The sequence below is a fragment of the Hemitrygon akajei genome, chromosome 16, assembly GCF_048418815.1.
Source record: "Hemitrygon akajei chromosome 16, sHemAka1.3, whole genome shotgun sequence".
NCBI classification, from domain to species: domain Eukaryota; kingdom Metazoa; phylum Chordata; class Chondrichthyes; order Myliobatiformes; family Dasyatidae; genus Hemitrygon; species Hemitrygon akajei.
The window spans coordinates 86,775,852-86,796,268 of NC_133139.1; the positions used below are offsets into that span (position 1 = coordinate 86,775,852).

At 45.7% G+C, this 20,417-nt stretch overlaps 1 protein-coding gene across 4 annotated transcripts; it reads left to right on the top strand.

The window, feature by feature from the left end:
• Positions 1-216: 216 nt before the first annotated feature.
• Positions 217-19,825, top strand: LOC140740256 (transmembrane protein 205-like). 4 transcript variants are annotated; one of them, XM_073069368.1, is made up of 5 exons: positions 344-361; positions 4,460-4,558; positions 8,281-8,388; positions 10,401-10,564; positions 17,826-19,825. In XM_073069368.1, the coding sequence occupies exons 3-5, from the start codon at positions 8,289-8,291 to the stop codon at positions 18,126-18,128; spliced, it is 567 nt and encodes a 188-aa protein (XP_072925469.1). In that variant the 5' UTR covers positions 344-361; positions 4,460-4,558; positions 8,281-8,288; the 3' UTR covers positions 18,129-19,825. The 4 variants fall into 4 exon arrangements, with proteins under 4 accessions (XP_072925466.1, XP_072925469.1, XP_072925468.1 ...); XM_073069365.1 differs by lacking the exon at positions 4,460-4,558 and having other exon boundaries at positions 217-361; XM_073069367.1 differs by lacking the exons at positions 344-361; positions 4,460-4,558 and adding an exon at positions 6,773-6,859.
• The last annotated feature ends 592 nt before the right edge of the window (positions 19,826-20,417 follow it).

Consider the following 20,417-nt stretch of genomic DNA (forward strand, 5'->3'; position numbering starts at 1 on the left):
TTATTGGAAATTATTCTAATTTCAGATGCTAAATTATCTTCACTTAAAATGAGCTTTCTTTTAACCTAAGACTTTGTGGTGCAAGATGTCTCTTATCGGTACTTTGCACACTCTGTAATTTAATTTTGTAATTAAGTAGAAACGCGTTACGCCCCGAGGAGTCCGCGAGTCGTTTGTTACACACCGACTTCCGTCACTGAGCTTGCCGGTGGCCCGCCGCCCAGTCTGTCGTCAACCAATTGCGGAGGCAGGACTGTAGGTCAACTATGATTGGCTCAGCTGGTAGCAAACGATGTTAATGATTGATGAACGAGCTTGTCAATTAGCTGCCGCGGCTTGAGCGGGCGAGTGGTCCGAATAGGTGAGTGATAGGAGCTGGTGGAGTGGCCGAAGGTCGGGGATAGGGCTGGGGGTTGTCGGCCGTGTAAATTATCCGCTGTCTACCACTTCTTTTGGACGATGACTCCCGGAAGGTAGTCTCTTCATGCCTACTTCTAACTGAAAGTGGAAATACCGGTGTGATAGGCCGTGACTGCCCTAGAATGAGACCATTCGGCCTGTCATGTCCATGCTGTCTCCCAGGGGAATCGTCTCTTCACCCTGCCGTTTCCCTACACCTTTGCAACTTAATCACTCTCACGCTTGCCCAATTCCCCTTTTTGAAATAAAAACAGAAAATACACTAAACACTCGTCAAGTCAGTCGGCATCTATGAAAAGAGAAACTGAGGGCGAATTTATAGTGGGTTAAAAAAAACTTCAGGTGCAAGAAGTCTGAAATGAAATGGAAAATGCTGGAAACATTTATGGGAGGCTAATAACCTACCTTATGTCCCTGGCAGATCTTCTCTCCACAATTTTCAGCTCTATAGTCACCCAGCACCATAAAGTCCATTTCTGTTTCCTGCACAAAACCCACAAGCAGGATTTCCCCGGACAACTCATTGTTTCAGCTTGCTCTGGCTCCACCAAGCGTACTTCCTCCTACTTTGACTCGAACCTTTCTCCTCTGGTCCAGTTATATCCATGATGCATTGACGTCTTTCATCAGTTTAACCATTCCCTGATTCCATCATGTTCATTTTTACTTTGCACATTAGGATGGTCTGAGAGCCCTCTGCTTCTCCCTTGAGCAGAGGCCCAACCAGTACCCCTCACAAACACACATAGCTTACCACATTAAACAACTTACTGAACTCCTCACTTTCTCCTTGTCTATGGTCACTTACGCGGCCTGGGCTGTGCCTATCTTTTATAGGATATATGGAACGGTATTTGTTTTAGACCTGCCTGGGCCCATTCGCTCTGCTCTTTGACTGTCTTGGTGTTGTTTCCTTTACTCATGAAGGACTCGACCATTTTGTGACTTTTGCTGTCCTTTTCCACCCTGTCCTGCCCTTCACGTGGTTCATCTCTGACGTTTCCCTTCCTTCTCTGAACCTCTCTGCCTCCATCTCAGGAAAGCAGCTTGCTACCAACAACCATGACAGCAGCAAGTCACTTGCATTTCCTCCAGTCTAGAGTACTACATGTTGTATTCACGCTGTTGGAAAAACCAAACACAAGTGTGGTCACCTGTTTACGGAACGTCTACATTTGGTCCAGAGGAGTTTGCTGAACTTCCAGCTGTCTACCACTTTAATTTACCACCCCACTCCCACTCTGACTTTGGGTCTATGATGTTATGATGAGGTTCAAGAAAAGCTTGAGGAACACCACCTCATCTTCTGAAGACTCGGTGCCCTGAATTGTTGACTCTTTCTTTTTTTCACAGATGTGGCCTGACCTGCTGAGTGTTTCTAGAATTTTCTGTTTTTATTTTAGCCAGCCAGCGGGTTTTGTGAGGTGAAGAGGGAAGACCCATGCAGTCATGTCAAGAATGAGCAGGTTCCACGCAGACTGAATGTGAGGTTAGGTTTCAACAGCTCCACCCCTAATTACTGACCCCATTTCCCAGGCACCTTGTTAGATACCCTGTCCCAGACATCACCAGTCATCAAAGTCCAATTTCCCCCTATTTTTCTTCCTTCTCCCAGATACTCTGTACCCTTCCCCAACCACTAACTCTGTTTTCTCTCCCAGATACCAACTCTAACCCTCCCTCTGGATACTGCCTCCTCCATTTGTCCTAAACCTCCTGTTCCCTTTCCTCAGATACTCATTCCTCAATCATTGTTCTTCCTTCTCCCACACACAGTCTCTCCCCCTTTCCACCACTGTCTTTCCCTCTTCTCATAGACACACTCTTCCCCCTTTTCTCATTGTCACTGTCTCTTCCCCTTCTCTCAAATAGAATCTCACAGAGTTGGGTAGAAACAATGACTTATTCGGTCTTATTCCTCACAGGAGGATTCACAATGAACCACTCTTGTCTCCCTGCATTCCTCCAACTATCTCTTACAAATACAGTTCGTCTACTGCTGCTGCCTTACCTTCGCCCCTCTGCACTGAATTCCTGTGTGTCCAGCTCTGTGTCTTCCCAACTCCAGTCAGTATCTTTTCTTTATTTATTTATTGTTGCCCAGTAACACCCATGTGACCAATTAACCTACAAACCTGTGTGTCCTTTGGACTGTGGGTGGAAACCAGGGCACTTGGAGGAAACCCACACAGTCACAAGGAGAACACACAAACCCAGCAGCAGGAATTGAACCTGGGTCACTGGCACTGTAAAGTGTTAGGCTAACGGCCTATTTTCAGAATGAATCCTCTTCTTATTTCTCTACTCCCACCAATGCCTCCTTTTCATGTCACTGCCATTACCATACCTCACCTGGCCTAGTAGATTCTTCTTCCTCCACCCAAATCCTTGGTGCTGACTCCAACCATCCCCAATTCTGATCCTTCTCCCTGTTCTTATTACTGCTTCCCCTCTTATTGGCACTTCCCCGCTGCATCTAACCGTAACTGTTACAGTCTCCCATTGACATATTGTCCTTGCTGTCTCCTACTGTCCCTCCCTCAGTCCCTATCTAGAAACACTGTCCACTCCTGCCAACACTCTACCTCAAGCATTGGCTCTAAAGATGCCACCTAAATATTGATCCCTACTAGTAACCTTAGCTAACTCCAGCCCCTTAATCCCAAAGCCTAACCCCTTAAACTTGGTTTATTGTCATTCAGCTGTGTACTTGTACACTGCCCAGTGAAACAACGTTCCTCTGGAGCAAGGTGCACAACACAGTGCATATAACTCACACAGAAACACAAACTAATATTACCACAGATCAATTAACAAGTAACAAAATGTACTTCAGAAGATTGACATTTAGTGTCAGGTGTTTTCATGACACATGTGAAAAAGTAAAGCACTACTGTTGCTTCATAAGTGACGAACTTGGGTGGTGGCAAGGTGTTCAGTAGTCTCACCGCCTTGGGAAGAAGCTGCTTCCCATCGTAACGGTCCTTATCTGGTGTATGGTACCTCCTGCCTGATGGTGGGGGCGGTCAAAGAGATTGTGGGACTGTAGAGAATGAAATCCTGTGATCCAAGAAGGAACAGAATATTCTATAAATGCTCAACAAGCCAGGCTGCGTCTGGAGAGAGAGGTAAACATCTTTGATCTATGACCTTCCATAAGGATCCGTCAGTTTTCATCAAATTGCAACTTCAACCTTGTTTCTTACTTTGCCAAATCTGAGCATTTCCAGCATCTTCTGTATGGGATGTTTGCTTTTATTAGTCGATGCATTGAGTTCAAAAGTCAAGAAGTAATGTTGCAAATTTGCAGAATCTGGTTAGGCCACATCTGGAGTATTGTGTACAGTTCTGGTTGCCCCACTATTGAGACTTTGGACGATGTGCAGAAGACATTTACCGGGATGCTGCCGGGTTTAAAGGGCGCGTACTTTCATGAGAGGCTGGACAAACTTGGAGTGGCGGAGGCCGAGGGGAGGTCTGAGACAAGTTTACAGTATAAGATAATGAGAGGCATAGATAGTGTAGACAGGAGTATCTTTTTCCCAGTGTAGGAATGTCTAATACCAGAGGGCATGCATTGAAGGGGAGAGGGGGTAGTTTCAAGGGGGATGTGAGGGGTAAGTTTTGAGAGTGGTGGATACCTGGAATGCGCTGCCTGGTTTGGTGCTAGATGCAAATAAGTTTGAGGTGTTTGAGAAACGTTTAGATAGGTACATGAATCTGAGGAGGATGGAGGGATATGGATATTGTGTAGGTAGGAGGGATTCGTTTTTGGAGTTTTTTTGATTTGCTTTTCAGCTAGTTTGGCACAGCTTTGTGGGCTGAAGGGCCTGTTCCTCTGCTGTACTGTTCTATAAGTAATGTGGAACAATAAGCATTAAGGGAAAGGAGTGATAGGCTAACTACGTGGCAGAAGGCACTGGAAAAGGTGAACGATCTACAGAACATGGACGACACGATAGACTGGGAACCTGGAACAATGTACAAAATGCTGGAGGAGCTCAGCAGCTGAATACATTGGTGTCATTTATTGTTCCAGTGCTACAAGGTGACACAAAGGGGAAGAGGTTTCGTCAAGAATCTTCTCTCTATCTGCTGTAACAGCCAAGATCGCCTGGTGTCCACATATTCCATTTTGGTAATGTCCAACATAATGAAATGAACATTAAATACTCACCTTTGCCCACTTTATTTCCCTTATGCCACAGTCTCATCCTTTGCCCTCTCATTCTGCCTATCATTCACATGTCCCTCCCTTCAGTACCCCTTCTCAATCCATCCTCCACTGTCCTCCCCATCACATTCCATCCTCCACTGTCCTCCCCATCACATTCCATCCTCCACTGTCCTCCCCATCACATTCCATCCTCCACTGTCCTCCCCATCACATTCCATCCTCCACTCTCCTCCCCATCACATTCCATCCTCCACTCTCCTCCCTATCTTATTCCATCCTCCACTCTCCTCCCCATCACATTCCATCCTCCACTGTCCTCCCCATCACATTCCCTCCTCCACTCTCCTCCCCATCACATTCCATCCTCCACTGTCCTCCCCATCACATTCCCTCCTCCACTCTCCTCCCTATCTTATTCCATCCTCCACTGTCCTCCCCATCACATTCCATCCTCCACTGTCCTCCCCATCACATTCCATCCTCCACTCTCCTCCCCATCACATTCCATCCTCCACTGTCCTCCCCATCACATTCCATCCTCCACTCTCCTCCCTATCTTATTCCATCCTCCACTCTCCTCCCCATCACATTCCATCCTCCACTGTCCTCCCCATCACATTCCCTCCTCCACTCTCCTCCCTATCTTATTCCATCCTCCACTGTCCTCCCCATCACATTCCATCCTCCACTGTCCTCCCCATCACATTCCATCCTCCACTGTCCTCCCCATCACATTCCATCCTCCACTCTCCTCCCCATCACATTCCATCCTCCAGTCCTCCCCATCACATTCCCTCCTCCACTCTCCTCCCTATCTTATTCCATCCTCCACTGTCCTCCCCATCACATTCCATCCTCCACTGTCCTCCCCATCACATTCCATCCTCCACTGTCCTCCCTATCACATTCCATCCTCCACTCTCCTCCCCATTACATTCCATCCTCCACTCTCCTCCCCATCACATTCCATCCTCCACTGTCCTCCCTATCACATTCCATCCTCCACTGTCCTCCCCATCACATTCCATCCTCCACTCTCCTCCCTATCACATTCCATCCTCCACTGTCCTCCCCATCACATTCCATCCTCCAGTGTCCTCCCCATCACATTCCATCCTCCACTCTCCTCCCTATCACATTCCATCCTCCACTGTCCTCCCCATCACATTCCATCCTCCACTCTCCTCCCCATCACATTCCATCCTCCACTGTCCTCCCCATCACATTCCCTCCTCCACTCTCCTCCCTATCTTATTCCATCCTCCACTCTCCTCCCTATCACATTCCATCCTCCACTGTCCTCCCCATCACATTCCATCCTCCACTGTCCTCCCGATCACATTCCATCTTCAGCTACTTGTCACTTCCACTTTTCATTTGTCAGCTTCATATATCTTTGACACTCTTCACCTCCGTCCTCTGTCTATTATCCCCCCCCCCTCTAATGGACCCAGCTCTCACCTGCCTGCTTTTGCCCCACCCCTTCCCCTACCTTTGTTATACTGGCTATTTGCCCTCTTTGTTCCCTGAACTGATGAAAAGTCTCGACCCAAATCATCAACTATCTATTTCCTTCCATAGATGCTGTTTAACCCACTGAGTTCCTCCAGCATTTAGTAAATTACTGAAGATGTTTGTTGACTTACTGTTAAAAATGTATTGGAGGTGCTGTAGAGTCATTTTCAGTAGACGATATCATCTGCAGCAGTTTCTGTAATCTTAACCTAAAATCATTTCACTAACACAGTGCAGAATGGGCCCTACTGCCCCTTCAAGCCACACCACCCAGCAACCCCCGATTCAATCCGAGCCTAATCACGGGACAATTTACAATGAGTAATTAACCTACCGACCAGTCTGCCTTTGGGCCGGGGAGGAAACCGGAGCATCTGGAGGGGAGTAATGGCAGTGTTAACTGTGGTGTCAGTCTGAGTGAGCAGAGTGTTTGCAGGTGTTACTTGAATCGCTGTTGTCACACTAGTGGCATTTGTTGGAAACTTTTATTTAAAATTTGAGAGATTAGGGGATGCGGAAATCATTTAATGAGTCAGTGTCTTGGGAGAGGAAATTGTGCAGTACACTTGTCAGTTTGTTCTTTGTATTTCTCGGCCATATTGGCCTTGGATATTAAAGCTTGTTTGCTTTCAGTTTGAACACTGTCTTGTGAAACCTACAGTGTGCTGTGTAACCGTGACGTCAATAGGGAAAAATACAGAGCCGCTGAGAGACATATTCGTATGATGAAGGCAGGTTCTTCATAAGGTAAATCGTGCAGCTCCACAGATAGAAGTAGCAGGTAAAAGAGCATGGTTAATGATTCCTCTGTCGAGAGAGTTTGCTCATTGTTTCTTGATAAGGGAATGGTTATTCTGGAGGGAAATGAAGAGAAATTTCTTTACTGAGATTGCGAACCTTTGTAGTCCTCACTACCCCACTACCTGGGGGTTAAGTATATTCACAACAGGATTTAGAACACAGACCATCTCAGGAAATGGCTGTGAACTTTGCCTAGATCAGTCAGGGCCTAACTGAATGGCCCCAGTATATTTATGTTCCAAGTTAGATTCTTCATTACTTGTCAAGTTGTTTTACTGTTTTTAGGACTTGACCATAATGTAATGAAAGTTATTTCTAAGGCAAGTCAGTTTTGCACTTAATGTATTCATACGCTCAGGATGTCCCAAATGTGTTGTGAAAAGCATTGGGCTGCCATTTACTTCCAGTAAAGTCTTAACACTGCTACTCAACAATTTCCCTTTGACCTTACAAAATCACAGACTCCCCATCCAGGCAGTATTCCCTCAGCAACACACAAAACGCTGATGCTGGAGGAGCTCAGCAGGTCAGGCAGCATCTATGGAAATGAATAAGCAGTTGATGTTGCAGACCAAGACACTTCCTCAGGACTGAGTGGGAAGGGGGAAGATGCCGGAATGAAAAGGTGGGGGGGGGGGGGGGGGGAAGGAGACTAGCTGAAAGGTGGGAGAAGAAGAGCTGGGTACTTCCTCAGTACAGGTTTTCTGACAATGCAGGGCTCCACCTCTGTTGGTTCTAAGGCAGAAGAGCCCCTTTGACGGTGCATTCTGACTGTCCTGGACAGTGGTTCAACGCTCCTGGCAGTGTCAGTGTGGATAAAGGGCTGAAATCTGTGAAAGGGATTTTAATTAATAAACTATTTGATTCAAAGGGAAATGTTGCCTCTGAGCAAGGTTTGTGCTTAGAGCCATAGAGTGATGTTGCATGGCAACAGGCCATTCAGCCCAGAGTTCTTGTCCATTTGTATACTAACGATATCAAAGTGCTTTTCATCCTCCCTATATTCTCACCAACTTCATCCGGATTCTACTATTTGTCTACAGAGCAGGGGGCAATCACATCCAGGTAAACAAGCAACCTGCACATTTTCGGGATGTGGGAGGAAATCGAAGCACACAGAGGTTCACGGGGAGAATGTACATTCCATACAAACAGTCCTCAAGGTTGGGATTGTATCTGGGTGTCTGGAGCTGTGAGGTATCAGCTTTACCACACACCCCACTGAGTTGTTGAAAGACGACTCTCATTTAAAAGTTTCTCACATACACACAATATCAGAGGGGCATCGTTGTCAGGAATCTTCCTCGAGGGGGAAAGGGACTTGGAGCTGGGAAGTTCACTGTTGAATTCATCTTCGTTCAATCCAGACTCCAAAATGCCGACAGAAGGAGATCCTACTACACTGGTCAAAGCGACCCACCTGGTCCTGCTGTCTACTACCTGGGGCATGCAGATATGGGTATCGTTCATATCAGGTAAGATCAGGGCAAGAGTCAGCACTGCAGAATTAGTTAGATCGTAGCAAAGATTGTCTTCTTGACCTTGACGTGAACTTCTTATTTATTTATTGAGAGCACAGCCTGGAATAGGCCTGCCCTAATCCTAACCAAATCACGGGACAATGTACAATGACCAATTAACTTACCAACCGGTACCTCTTTGGGCTATGGGAAGAAGCCACAGTACCTGGAGGAAACCCACGTGGTCACGGGGACAATGTACAAACTCCTTATAGACAGCAGTTGAAATGGGTCGCTGGTACTGTAAAGCTCTGTGCTAACCATTGTGCTTCTGTGCTGGCCTTTCTTTAAGAGTTGTCCCAAATAAGCAGTTGTCCCAATTAACCGATAACCCAATTTACCGTACCGCCCCATCTGAGGATGCAGCAGAACAGAACATCGATTGTACAATTCTCATTGAAGCAGAAACACTTACGGGTCTAGTCAGGGTTGTTGCACTGCTTCTAAAATTGTCCCGTGATTAGGCTGGTGGCGAGGCTCGAAGGGCCTGTATCTCAATAAACATCAATTGTGCAGTTATTGATTTCAGAACCCTTGAATCAGCTGTAAGTGATGGATATGGTATTAGGCATCACAGCAAGTCAACTTTGGCTAGTGGTCAGGTGCTTCAGTAGATGCTCTATTAGGCAGCTAGGAATTCTGCTTGCAAACTGAACCTGACCCTGAGCTGGAAAAACTCAAGCCTAGTTCACCCGTGTCTGTTGCACTAAATGGCCGTATTGTTTTACCCTAAAATCAAATTTCACCAGATCTAGACATCTTCACATTAAGAAGTAGCGTAGCGTTTAGTGTGACACTATTACAGCCCAGGGCATTGGAGTTCAGAGTTCAATTCCAGCACCATCTCTAAGGGGCTTGTGCCATCATGGGATTCCTCCCATGGTCCAAAGACGTACCAGTTAGTAGGTTAATTGGTCATTGTGTGATTAGGCTGGTGTTAAATCAGTGGGTTGCTGGGCAGTGTGTCTCATTAGGCCAGAAGGGCCTGTTCCACACTGTGTCTCCCTAGGCCAGAAGGGCCTGTTCCACACTGTGTCTCCCAAACAATAATAACCCACTGCCATGGTTTGCTTTCATTTATAAGAACACACTCCAGCCTGCACATTCGCGGATGGTAGCCACTGCCTGAGCTTGTGCTGTACGGATGTCAGGGAAAACAAAGTGGAAATTGTCGGCTCACAAGGACAGTGGAAGGGTTAAACTGTGTTATTCAGTAATGGGGTATGCTCCCCTTCCCTCCCATTTCTAGACCAGCCCAATTGGAGCTTGTGCACAGGTGGCCTACTGCCATCGTGAGATTTTGTAGAAGGTGACACACTTCATTAAAAATTATTATGGACTCTATGCAGAGTGTCCTAACAGCAGTTATGTACCCACAATATTTCTAAATATTCTGTATCTTCAGTATTGATTGTTAAGCAAATGGCACATTTACAAATTGATTTGGTCACTTTTTTCCACTTGGTACTGATTATTTTGTAGATCAAAAAATAAGTTGCACAATGTGCTGTTCTGTGGCGTTCATATCTATAATTCTCAAAAGCTCCAGAAATCCTGATCACAGTGGAGTTGATGAAGAGCAGATGCCAGGTGGTCTGGAAATCTAGAAAGAAAGCATTTATTCAAGTGCAAGTCCATTGGGTTTAGCCTCATTAATCTACCCAGTAAGATTCTCATCATCGTAGTAGCTTTGTCCTGTCTTCCACTCCTTTTGAAGATGTGTTCCAAATGTTGGTTCCTCTTTGTGAAGTGGAACTTCTGAATGTCAATTCTAAATGAACCTTTCCTGAGTTTGAATCTCAATGGCGTTGAGAGGGAGAATGAATCAGGTATGATTCAATGGCACAGCCGACTTGATGGCCTAGATGCCTTAATTGTGCTCCTATGGATTATGGTGTTATGGAATCCATATGCCTCGTCTGTGATAAACAATTAGAATTTATGAATGGTGCTCTTTGTCTCCTCAGGTGTTGTTTTGATCAACAGCGTCAGCAAACATACATTCAGCCAGGTGCAGAGTAAACTGATTCCCTGTTACCTCTACTGTGTCCTGGGAGGATCCTTCCTTAATCTGGCTCTTTATGCTCTGTATCACCCACACGAGCTACTCAACAAGGCTGAAGCAGTGCAGGTAAGACGGGCAATATTCAGGTAACTTAGGGTGAGAGAATGGCAGTAGAAGTCTAGCAGTAAAACAGAGGTGACGCACACTGCGTCCTTTAGTTCAAGAACTCACAAGTATAAACCCCACTGTATAACAACACAACCACTTCAAAGTTCAAAGTAAAGTTATTATGGAAGTACATAAACACTCAGTGTCCACTATATCGGGTACAAGAGTGGTCTTCTGATGTAGCCCATCCACTTCAAGGTTTGATGTGTGTTCAGAGATGCTCTTCTGCACACCACTGTTGTAATGTGTTTCTGTTGTCTTCCCGTCAGCTTGAATCAGTCTGATCTCTCTCATTTTTGCCCACAGAACTGCTACGCACTGTTATTTTTTTGTATCTCACACCATTCTCTGTAAACTCATAGTACTGTGTGTGAAAATCAGCAGTTTCTGAGATACTCAATCCACCCTGTCTGGCACCAACAAAAATTCCTCAAAGTCGCTTAGATCACATTCCTTCCCCATTCTGATGTTTGCTCTGAACAGCAACTGAACCTCCTGACCATGTCTGCAGGCTTTTATGCTTGAGATGCTGCCATATGATTGGCTGATTAGATATTTGCAGTAATGAGCTGGTATACCTAATAAAGTGGCCACTGAATGAATGTCACCATATACTATTCTGAGATTCATTTTCTTGCAGGCATGCACTTGCACTGCACACAGTGAACCTCTCCTCCCCCCCGCCCCACCCAACAGGCACTCCACCAGTGAGTGAGTCACTCCACAGCTCAACAACAGTGTGGAGGGCAGGAGCTGGCTGGGCCATGTTGATGAATACAGCCGATTATCAGCGGCAAAAAACCCTCTGGGCTGGGGATGGGCATTCGAAGAGAGGGAAAGACTAGTTTCCGCGAGGAGCTGATGAGCGAGACTGTAGGGGTTGGGTGGTGTGTCAATATAGGGAACGACCTCACTGTGATTACCAGGGTGCAACCTGAGCCCGTATGTCATTGGTGAGAAGCCACACCTCATCCCTGCTCGTCAAACATCACTCCTCACAAGTAGCTTATAATCATAGAACGGTGGGTGTGGGAGCCCTAGTGGAGAGTGGGGACTCATACCAGGTCCCTAACACTGCGGCGTGCAGCAGTGGGGAAGAGAGCATCTTTGCCCGGTTCCTGGCAGAGCAATATGCACCAGAGAGGTGGGCAGGTTTCTGTCGCAGATCTTTGGCACTTTTGTATCGCATCTCAATGTATAATTCTCCCCGCTGTCTGTAAGGAGTTTGTCCGTTCTCCCCGTGACCGCCTATGTTTCCTCCAGATGCTCTGGTTTCCTCCCACAGTTCAAAAACATATTGGTTGGTAGGTTAATTGGTCATTGTAAGTTGCCTTGTGACTAGGCTAGGGTCAAATTGGGGATTGCTGGTAGTGTGGCTTGAAGGGCTGGGAAGGCCTATACCATGCTGTATCTCAATAAGTAAAATAAATTGTCAAAGAACTATAATGATCCATTCCAGTACTGAGTTCATTAGCAGCCTCACTACTGGGAGTGCACTTGGGCCATCTGTGACACTCCCTACCCTTTATCAATCTCTCATTCTCCAGACAAACTGTCAACTGACATCCTTTATAACCTTACTGATTCCCATTGTTATCTCTTCCCACCCTATCTCCTGTAAAAATTCTCTTCCCTTTTCACAGTCTTTTTGCCTCTCATGCATCTGTTCTCAGGACGCGACTTTCCATTCCAGGACATCAGAGATATCGTCCTCCTTTAAAGAACGGGGTTTGTCTCCCTCTACTATTGATGCTGCCCTCACCCACATCTCCAGTTCCCGTACATTTGTGTTCACCCCATCTTCCCGCCATCGTAATAGTGATAGTCCCTCTTGTCCTTATCTACCAGCCCATCAGCCTATGCACCCAACACGTTATCCTCCGCAGTTCCGCCATCTCCAAAGGGACCCTCCAACTAAACTTATCATTACCCCCCCCCCCCACATGGATCACTCCCTCAGTGATTCCCTTGTCTATTTGCTCCTCCCCATTAATCTCCCTCCTGGCACTTATCCCCACAAGTGGCGTAAGTGCCACACGTGCCCACACACCACCTCCCTCAGCTCCATTCAAGGCCCCAAGCAGTGCTTTGAGGTGAGGCAGTACTTTACCTGTGAATCTGGTGGGGTTTCAATGGACAGTAGGTGTAGAAGTAGACCATTTGGCCCTTCAAGCCTGCACCGCCATTCTGAGATCATGGCCGATCATCTACTCTCAATACCCGGTTCCTGCCTTGTCCCCATATCCCTTGATTCCCCTATCCATAAGATACCTATCTAGCTCCTTCTTGAAAGCATCCAGATAATTGGCCTCCACTACCTTCCGAGGCAGTGCATTCCAGACCCCCACAACTCTCTGGGAGAAGAAGTTTTTCCTTAACTCTGTTGTGTCCGGTGCTCCCGATGTGGCCCCCTCTACACAGGTGAGACCCGCCATGAAATGGAGCAGCTCTGCACATCCGGGACTTCCCGGTGGCTAAACATTTTAATTCCCATTCCAACGTGCCGATCCATGGCCTCATCTTGGCACAAGCCTCATTTCTCAGGGTGCAGGAGCAACACTTTGTATTCAGTCTGGGTACCCTCCAAACTGATAGTATGTATATCGATTTCTCCTACTGATGAACAAGATTTCCCCTGCCCCCTGCTGTATTTCCCAGTCTGACCTTTTACTTCTTCTCACCTGTTTATTACTTCCCTTTTGGGTCCCCTCCTCCTTCCCTTTCTCCTATTGTCCACTCTCCTCTCCTATCAGATTCTTTCCTCCCCAGCCTTGACTGTTCCCACCTACTTGATTTCAATCACCTTCCAGCTAGCCTCTTTCCCCTCCCCCCACATTTTAGTTCCGGCATCTCCCCTGCCTTCCTGCTCAGTCCTGAAGAAGGGTCTTGGCCTGAAAGGTCGACGATTTACTCTTTTCCGTAGACGCTGCCGGACCTCTTCCAGCATTTTGTGTTTTACATCGTGTGTGCTAATCGTGGTACCAGTTACAGCATAGAAGTTAACCAGAAAAAGTAGAAACCGTTTATGTCTCTGCATTAAACAAAAACTTAAAGAGACCAATTACTTTTTTACTCAAGTTACTCTACTTTCCTGAAAGTTGTGACTGTCACTCCTTGTGCAGCAGAATGATCCTTTGATCTTTTTAAGTGTGAACCCAACAGTAAATGCAGCTGCACTGACCCCACCCTCCTCCATTGTCCTTGTTTTTTAAATGAAGAAGTGTGAGATTCCAAGAGAGGTTTTTTGACAACTCATCCCTACTCCCCCTTCTCTCCGAAGGATATTGCTGTGTCCTCCCTCATCACACCCAAATTAGATGAACAAATTTAGACAAAGTGGAGAATATGCACTCAGTGGCCACTTTATTAGGTACAAGACTGGAACCCGGTGTGGTCTTCCCCTGCTCCACTTCAAGGCTTAACATGTTGTACGTTCAGAGATGCTCTGTGGTTATGAGTTACTGTTGCCTTTTTGTCAGATTGAACCGGTTTCTCTATTTCCCTCTGACCTCTCTCATTAACGAGGCATTTTTGCCCACAGAACCGCTGCTCGCTGGGTGTTTGTTTCTTGCACCATTTTCTGTAAACTCTAGAGGCTGGTGGCGTGAAAATCCCAGGAGATCAACAGTTTCTGAGATACTCAAACCACCCCGTCTGGCACCAACAATTATTCTATGGTCAAAGTCACTCAGATCACATTTCTTTCCCTTTGTGATGTTTGGTCTGAACAGCAACTGAACCTCTTGTCCGTGTCTGCATGTTTTTATACACGAGTTTCTGGTCACATGATTGGTTGATTAGATATTAACATTAACAGACAGGTGTACCTAATAAAGTGGCCACTGAGTTAATCAACTTTGCCAGTTAGCAATGACAGATATGGTGGTTGCCCGTTGTGTCTGACGATGGCAGAAAACCTGTTGTGGGAGAGTTTTCAAAGTGGAAAGCCATTGCACTGTGGCAGTCCCACTCTCTTGACCTCAGACCAGGTCCAATGATACAAACAAACATCAACAACTGGGGTCTTCTTTGGTTGCAGTAAATAACCATGACACCTTTTGTGCCTTGTCAAGCCACTCGCTCTCCATGGAGTGTTGCAGTACCACCTTCCTGGCCACTGGCTCTCACTATAGATCTCACTTTGCAAGCTGTAATAGGCATGCCCCCATCTCACCAGAGTATGAGGCTACTCTCACCTGGTTTAGCCTGCCTGTCGAAGTGGTGTACCAGGGTGTGGCCGCTGTCGCATGCAAACAGCGGATAGATCTGGGTGTCCGATGGAGACCAAAGCTGAGTGAGCTGCCCCAGAATGGACACGATAAGCCCCTTCAGCAGAGATGCTACCCCACCCTGGACCTCAATAACAGATATAAGACAACACGTAAGCTGTGAACAACAATCTGCTGGAGAAACTCAGCAGGTCGAGTAGCATCTGCGAAGGGAAAGGAATTATTATGATCTTTTGAACATTGGTTGTTTGTCCGTCCTGTTGGGTGTGGTCTTTCAATTCAATTCCAGTTTAATTGTCATTCAACCGTACATGAACACAGCCAAATGAGACAGCGTTACTCCAGGGCCAAGGTGAAAAACACAGTCACACCCAACATGTACAAGACAGCAAGCACATATGGTATCACACAGCCACGTAATGGGAAGTCCAAACTTGAGCCATCAATCTGTAGTCAACCACAACAGAGCCTGTCTTCTGCCGAGCGAACACTCGGGGCAGTACAGACTCCAGCCTGGATGCCATGCCACACCGCCCCTGTGGGGTGCACTGGCTCCCACTCCTTTCTCTTAGTGGCTGTAAACAGGTGACCCCACGGCTTGAGGCCTAGTCCTTGCATATATCAGATAACAAGCACATATAGAATATCAGTAAAATACAACCGCAGAAAAAAATATATATACAAATATAGTTCAGGCCTTTTAGTCCAATGAACTCTTTAAAAGCTTGTCTTTTGCCAAGTGAAAACTGAGGGGGTGAGGAGCTCTGACTCCAGTTTGGACGCTGTGCCACGTTGCATCCTGTTCTGTTGTGTTACTGTGACTACCCATAAGAAAATGAATCCCAGGGTGATATATGATGACATATATGTACTTTGAGTAATAAATGTTTCAGATTGAAAGCCTGAATCAGGACTGAGAATGGGGAGGAGAGATAGATAGTATAGAGTAGAGGAGGAGGGGTGAGGCAGGAGCCAAGGTGATTGATGCACTGAGGACGGCTGAAGGATGAGAAGTAGGTGAAGTTTGGTAAGTGAGGGGGAATGATGGAGTTGGCGGATAGGATTGGGTGATGGATGAAGAGAAGCAGATGGTGTGAGGTGGGAGAAGGGAAGAGTGAAGGTGAGTGCTGGAACGTGATACGCAGGAATAATGTCCTGAAGAAGGATCTCAGCCCGAAATGTCGACTGTTTATTCATTTCCATAGATGCTGCCTGGCCTGCTGAGTTCCTCAGTATTTTGTGTGTGGGTTGCCCTAGATTTCCGGTACCTGCAGACTTTCTTGTGTTAGGGAACAAAGGGCTGTGGGAATCTGATAAGGGAGGTAATAATGGGAACTATCAAGGAAAAGGTGAATGGCAGATGGAGCCACGACCAGATGGGGTGAATGAATCCTGTGGGTGAAAAGTGTATGTAGTGGGTGGATGGACCCAGGAGGGCGAGGGTCATGACAGTGGGTGAGGGGGCAATGGAATGGGGCTGGGAAAGGGGTCAAAAGTGGGAAGATTGGAAGGAGAGTAATGTAGATGCAGGGAACATACTGGAGGGGGGGGGGGGTTACCCAAGATTGGAAATACCATCACTCGTGCCATTGGGTTGTAGACTAAGCGTGGAATGTGAAATGTTCTTAAACAACAATCTAACTGTAGCAGTGAGTTGGAGCTCACTGAGTTGACCAATACTTTGCCCACTGCACTTCAGTCCCAAATTCAGTCAAGTATTTGCATTATTTGGACCAGTTTTGATTTGTACACAATGTTAGAAATGTTGGATATAGAAGCAGCTATCACTGGCCTCTTGCGGAAAAACAATACAGACAGTCTAAGAGCCGATTTATCCGAAACATCTGTTTTCTATAGTCACATCTATTGTATCACTATAACACAGTTGCTATAATTCCTTCATTTCAATGAGTAATCAGAATCAAGTTTAATATCACCAGCGTATGTTGTGAAATTTGTTGTCTTTTTGGCAGCAGTACAATGCATTCCATAATAATAGAAAAAACATGAATTAGTGTAAGTATATATCCAATAGTTACATAGAAATAAAAATAAGTAGTGAGATAATGTTCATGGGTTCAGTGTCCATTTGGAAATCAGATGGCAGAGGGGAAGAAGTTGTTCCTGAATCATTGAGTGTAGCAGTGAGAAGAGGGCATTTTCTGGATGATGGATGCCACCTTTTGAGGCATCGCTCCTTGAAGATGTTCTGGATACTACAGAGGCTAGTGCCCATGATGGAGCTGACTGCATTTACAACTTCCTGCAGCTTTTTCCGATTCTGTGCTCTAGCCCCCACCCCCTCCCCCAGCCCCTATTCCAGATGGTGATGCAGCCAGTTAAATGATCTTCACGGTCTGTCTTTAGAAGTTTGTGTGTCTTTTGGTGACATACGAAATCTTATCAAACTCCTAATGAAATATAGCTGCTGTTGTGTCTTCTTTGTAGCTGCATCGATATGTTGTGCCCAGGATAGATCCTTAGAGATATTGACACCCAGGAACTTGAAGTTGCTCATTCTGTCCACTTCTGACACTACCCATAAATAAACTAATGGAATATATAGTGTTAGGTCATTAATGAAAACAGTGAAACATTTTATTATTATTGTTACTAGCTTGAAAATGTTTTAAAAATGTATGGCAGTACCTATATATAGTTGAATTCCCTTAAATCAAGTTATTCATAACCAGAGGGATACAATAGGGTTTCTTAAGAATCTTGGGTAGGTATATGGAGCTTAGAAAAATAGGGGGCTATGGGTAACCCAAGGTAATTTCTAAAGTAAGTACATGTTTGGCACAGCATTGTGGGCCAAAGGGCCTGTAATGTGCTGTAGGTTTTCTATGTTAGAGAGCCCCTTGGAAACTGCTTTCAGGTGCCGGAAATGAGTGAGGTCAGGACAGCTGATGGAGCTGTGAGAAAGAGTTGGAACTTGAAGAGTTTTTAATTATTTAACCCGCTTTGCTGTTGTAACTGTTTTCTGGCAGATCACATCATTCTTTGTCTGTGTGATCTTCTCCGGGCTCAATGCTCAATGGTTCAGTCAAACCGTAAGTGAGATGAGGATGAAGATGGAAAAGATCGAGCGGGAGCACAGCCTCGGAGACGAGGTGGGAATCGGCACCAAACAGGAGGCCTACAGCAAGCTGAAGAAGAGTGATGCAAAGTATGGGAAGCTGAGTTATCGCTTTAAGAAGTATCATGTTCTCAGCATGGTGTGTAATTTCATCTGTGTAATCTGTAACGGGGTGAATCTCTTCTACACTGCGGCCAATCTGAAGACTTTCTAGAAAAAAAGACTTTGTTGACTCTTTATTCTTTTCCATAGTTACTGTCTGATCTGCTGTGTTCCTCCAGCATTTTCTGTGTGTTACTTTCTAGAAAATCCCTGTTGTCTTCCTCTGCCAATTTTTTCTGTCATTTCCTGAGAATAACCACCTCTGTGTATCTTAGTTTTGATCATTTTATTCTCAAATTTCCCAGTCACCAACCATCAGGAGGAAACACCGAAGTTCTGAAAGGTTTATTTTGTGTGAGGGGCCAAGTTTTGTGTGAAAGCTTCAGCAGCTAGGCACACAATCTGTTCTTAGGATGGATGGATAGAGCATTCTCGTTCCTTCTGCATGAGGGTCCACAGCACAAAGCCCCATTCATATTGTATTAAATTGTCAACGTGGTTCAGATACTTCTGTGTCTCGAAACAGCAATGTATTTTTTTTTGCACTTCAGGAGCATGAAGAGGTCACATTTCAGCATATCACATTACAGAAGTCCTGTTTTCCTTTTGTCTGAAGTGAGGATGAACCCACCACCCTGACCGAGACTGAGGCTGAGTGATGGTGTAAACAGGCTTTACATCATGCTACTGCCCTGGGAGCACGTTTGGGATCTAGGAGCAGCCTGAGTACACAGTACATTAGTGGCTAGCACAGAAAACAGCAAGGCCATGCCAACGAATCTCTTGAAGATCCAATTCATGAGCAAAATAGAGAGGACTTCAGTCTGAATCTGACTCTGGCAGTCTACCATCCGTTGGTAGCTCAGCCCAGGCTGACTCAGAGTTGTCGAAGCAGTCTTTTGCATAGGGCAAAACAATTATTATTATCACGTCATAAGCCTAAGTTAGTTTGCTGTATATTGGATTGATAAACTAGCTGTAACTTTACTTTGATTCTTTTCAACATTCCGTAGCAGATGTTATCCAGGTGAGTACATCCACTTTGACTGGATCCAGAAGAGAACACGCGAGAGTGATCAGTATAACGGTAACCATCTGAAAAGATAAAATCTCTCGTGTGGTCAAGAATGAACCTGGGCATTGCATTCCTGTCTCTCTGGTGCCACCTGTTATGGAGTAGATCACAACAAATAGTGTTACTCAGCCTTTCCTAGGGCCCCGTGACAGTGAGTCTGTGAATCACAGGGGAGTAAGGAAACAAGTGGATTGGTCAGGTGTTGCTGATGACTGAGTTAAGTCCTGTAACAAAAACCCAAGATAGGCAGAGAGGGAAGTGTAAGACACTGCTTTATCACTCTTCCTCCAGAGTGAGGTGTGGGTGAGGGACTGCTCAGTGTTGTGGCCAGGGCTGCCAAATACCATGGCCTTCATTTAGTTAATAGAACTTACTAATCTATGTCTCCATTTCAAGGCAAAATGAGCTCCTCACAACCATTACGATTTGAACAGACACAAGTAATGAATTCCTTAGATCCTACATGGTCATTTGTCATGTTCTTTTTGCAAATCCAAGTTGGAAATTCAGTGTTGTTATGGTCACTATGTGTAAAATCAACCTGGAAAGTGGCTTGGAAAAGCTTGATTGGATGCCTGATAATGCTTGGGAACTGACATCTTTATCTCAGGAGAAACATTCAGTCCTGCTGAGCCTCAATGATGGCCAGTCATTATTAATTTTTTCCTATGTAACATTCCTCATGATTTCTTACCTTTTCAACTGGTGTCATTAAATGCAGTATTTCATCAGAAGAGTCTTGATCCATTGCATTTTCCTATAGGACATTTTGTTGAGTAGCCTTACAATTGCAGGAATTGCGACCGGCACCAATAATATTTTGTCACAGAAGCTTTCACGGATTCCAGTTAAGCAGGTAGAGAATTAGCACCTTGAGAGTGGTTGAGTTGGATTCCCATGGTCAGCACTGACACAGTTAGCGGCATATGACGTGAGTTGGAGGATGGGGGCGGGTGAATGTCTGAAGATGATGGGTGCATGTATATGATGTCAGAGCCACTGCATTAGAACATTCAAGTCAGATAAAAGCCCTGCTTCTTATTATCCTTACCATTCAAAATGGGGGCATCACAAAAAGGTGCAGACTGGAGGACAGGGAGAGGGTGGGATTAGATTGGATAAAGGTTGAACATGGCAGTGTGGGGAGATGCTGAAGGTTGGGTAAAGTTTGGTGATGCTGTAAAGGCTGATTATGTTCAGGTTCCGTGAGGGTCAAAGGAAGTTAGTTAGTTACATTAACTCAGGCCTAGGGGGCCGGCGTCGGGCACGATGATGGACTCTCCACTCCTCCCTCTCCCTCATCAGTGTGTTCAGTTCAGCTACATT

Bases quoted from the DNA above. Each gene is read 5' to 3' on its own strand.
- LOC140740256 (XM_073069365.1), top strand. From the start codon at position 8,289: ATGCCGACAGAAGGAGATCCTACTACACTGGTCAAAGCGACCCACCTG. The intron at 8,389-10,400 runs GTAAGATCAGGG...TTGTCTCCTCAG, and splicing joins ATGGGTATCGTTCATATCAG to GTGTTGTTTTGATCAACAGC. The intron at 10,565-17,825 runs GTAAGACGGGCA...GTTTTCTGGCAG, and splicing joins ACAAGGCTGAAGCAGTGCAG to ATCACATCATTCTTTGTCTG.